The 1,679-nt window shown below is 61.2% G+C and overlaps 1 protein-coding gene across 8 annotated transcripts in view; it reads left to right on the top strand.

The window, feature by feature from the left end:
- Window positions 1–1,679, top strand: part of BRD1 (bromodomain containing 1) — a 35,762-nt gene that overhangs the window by 32,785 nt on the left and 1,298 nt on the right. For all 8 annotated transcript variants that reach the window (XM_023521174.1, XM_023521177.1, XM_023521173.1 and 5 more), the window contains one exon: window positions 1,393–1,528. In XM_023521174.1, coding sequence (XP_023376942.1) covers window positions 1,393–1,528 — 136 coding nt within the window. Of the gene's footprint in view, window positions 1–1,392; window positions 1,529–1,679 lie in introns of those variants that run through there.

Raw genomic sequence — 1,679 nt, 5'->3', positions numbered from 1 at the left:
TGCCGGGTTCCCCGACCTCCAGGCCGCGGACCGGTACCAATCCGTGGCCTGTTGGGAACCGGGCTGCACAGCAGGAGGCGAGCGGCGGGCGAATGAGCGAAGCTCCCCAGTGCCGGCATCACCCCTCAGCTCCACCGCAGGTCCCCAGGCACCAGATTCTCACAGGAGCCCCAGTCCCTAGGCCACAGAGGTTGGGGACCGCTGCCCTAAAGCAGGTATAGAGGTAACATCGGCGGTCGCTGATCACAGGTCACCATAGTGAGTGTAATAATGAAAAGGTGTGAAATGTCATGAGTCACCGAAGTGTGGCACGGAGTCAGAGTCAGCTCAGGCTGTGGGAGAAACGGTGCCGCTGGACGTGCTGGACACGGGGTCGCCACTGACCGTCAGTCTGTAGAATACGCAGTGTCGCTGAGAGAGATGCAGCACTGTGTGCCCGTTGAAGCGGATGAGGAGCCTTATGATTTGGCCAATCACTTCCAGACAGTTGTAAAGATACAGGTTTTTAATGTTTTAAGCACCAGAGATGGGATTCTTTTTGGGGAAGAAATAATGCACACTGCATCCGTTGCACCAGAGGGAGCTGCGCTGGGCCTGCGGCAGTGGATGCGGGCTGTGCTCACTTCTGCGGGGGCCGCTTCTGCACCCCGCCCCCCAGTTCTGTCGTGGACGGGAGGGGACCTCGGCAGTGTGCCGTGTCAGGCCGTTTGGGAGGAAGGTGGTTCTGTTTTGAGATGCGCCTCGACTGAGACACTTGTCAGAGACGGCGAGGACGTGGTGGCGTGCTGCTTGACGTGTTTGAGCCCAGCGAGCCCAGCCCATGGCTCCGCTCTCGGCGTCGCTGCCCCGGTTACAGAGGCTGCTGGACACAGGGTGGCCCAGCCCACAGGACACGTGGGCTCTGTTCCAGGGTGTTCCACGAGTGTTTTTGAGGTTCTTCATACTTTTCTCTTGAACAAAGATTCTTAAACATAGGCTTTGTTTCCGTTTGAAGCCTTGCTGCGCAAAGCCACTCTCGGGTGTCAGGCTGTGGTGGGGCGGCCCCGTCCGGCCTGGACAGGCCTCACCCAGATGTGGCTTGTCCCCAGTGTGGAAGAGTGCACGCTTGCACCCTCGGCGCAGATAACGGACGCCTTTCTCGGCCTCTGGTGCCTCTGACGTTTGTCCTTTTTAAGAAGAGCAGCCCCAGGCCCGTACGCTCTGCCCCAGCATGACGCGCGCGTCCTCTGCTTGGTACCTGCGTGTGTCCGAGCGCCTGCGTCTGCTGTGTCGTCAGACTGCGCTGGGTGCCGGGGCGGGGGTTGAGCACCCGGACGCCAGGTCGGAGGGGCAGCCGTGCTCGTGGCAGCTGGCTGTGGCCGGTGCGCTCAGGTGCCCATGTGTCTGTTGCAGGTCTCACCAACGGTTTCGGGGGCGTGAGGAGTGAGCAGGAGCCAGACGGCGCCCCGGGCAGGAAGGCCGCAGCCCGGCGCCGCTGCGCCTCCGAGTCCAGCGTGTCCTCCAGCAGCAGCCCGCTCTGCGACACCAGGTGGGCGCTCGCCGTGTCCCCAGCCTGCCGGGCCAGGAGTGTACACATGTTCTGCCCAGGGGCGATCTCCTATGGGGTGGTCTGTTTCGTAGACTTTAACCGGAAATGAGAAATACAGTGACATGGAAAGAGCACAATTTCTTGAATCCAC

This window comes from Pteropus vampyrus, unplaced genomic scaffold (genome assembly GCF_000151845.1).
Source record: "Pteropus vampyrus isolate Shadow unplaced genomic scaffold, Pvam_2.0 Scaffold299, whole genome shotgun sequence".
NCBI lineage: Eukaryota > Metazoa > Chordata > Mammalia > Chiroptera > Pteropodidae > Pteropus > Pteropus vampyrus.
Note: the sequence above shows the minus strand (reverse complement) of the source record. Positions and strands in the feature narration are given on the sequence as shown.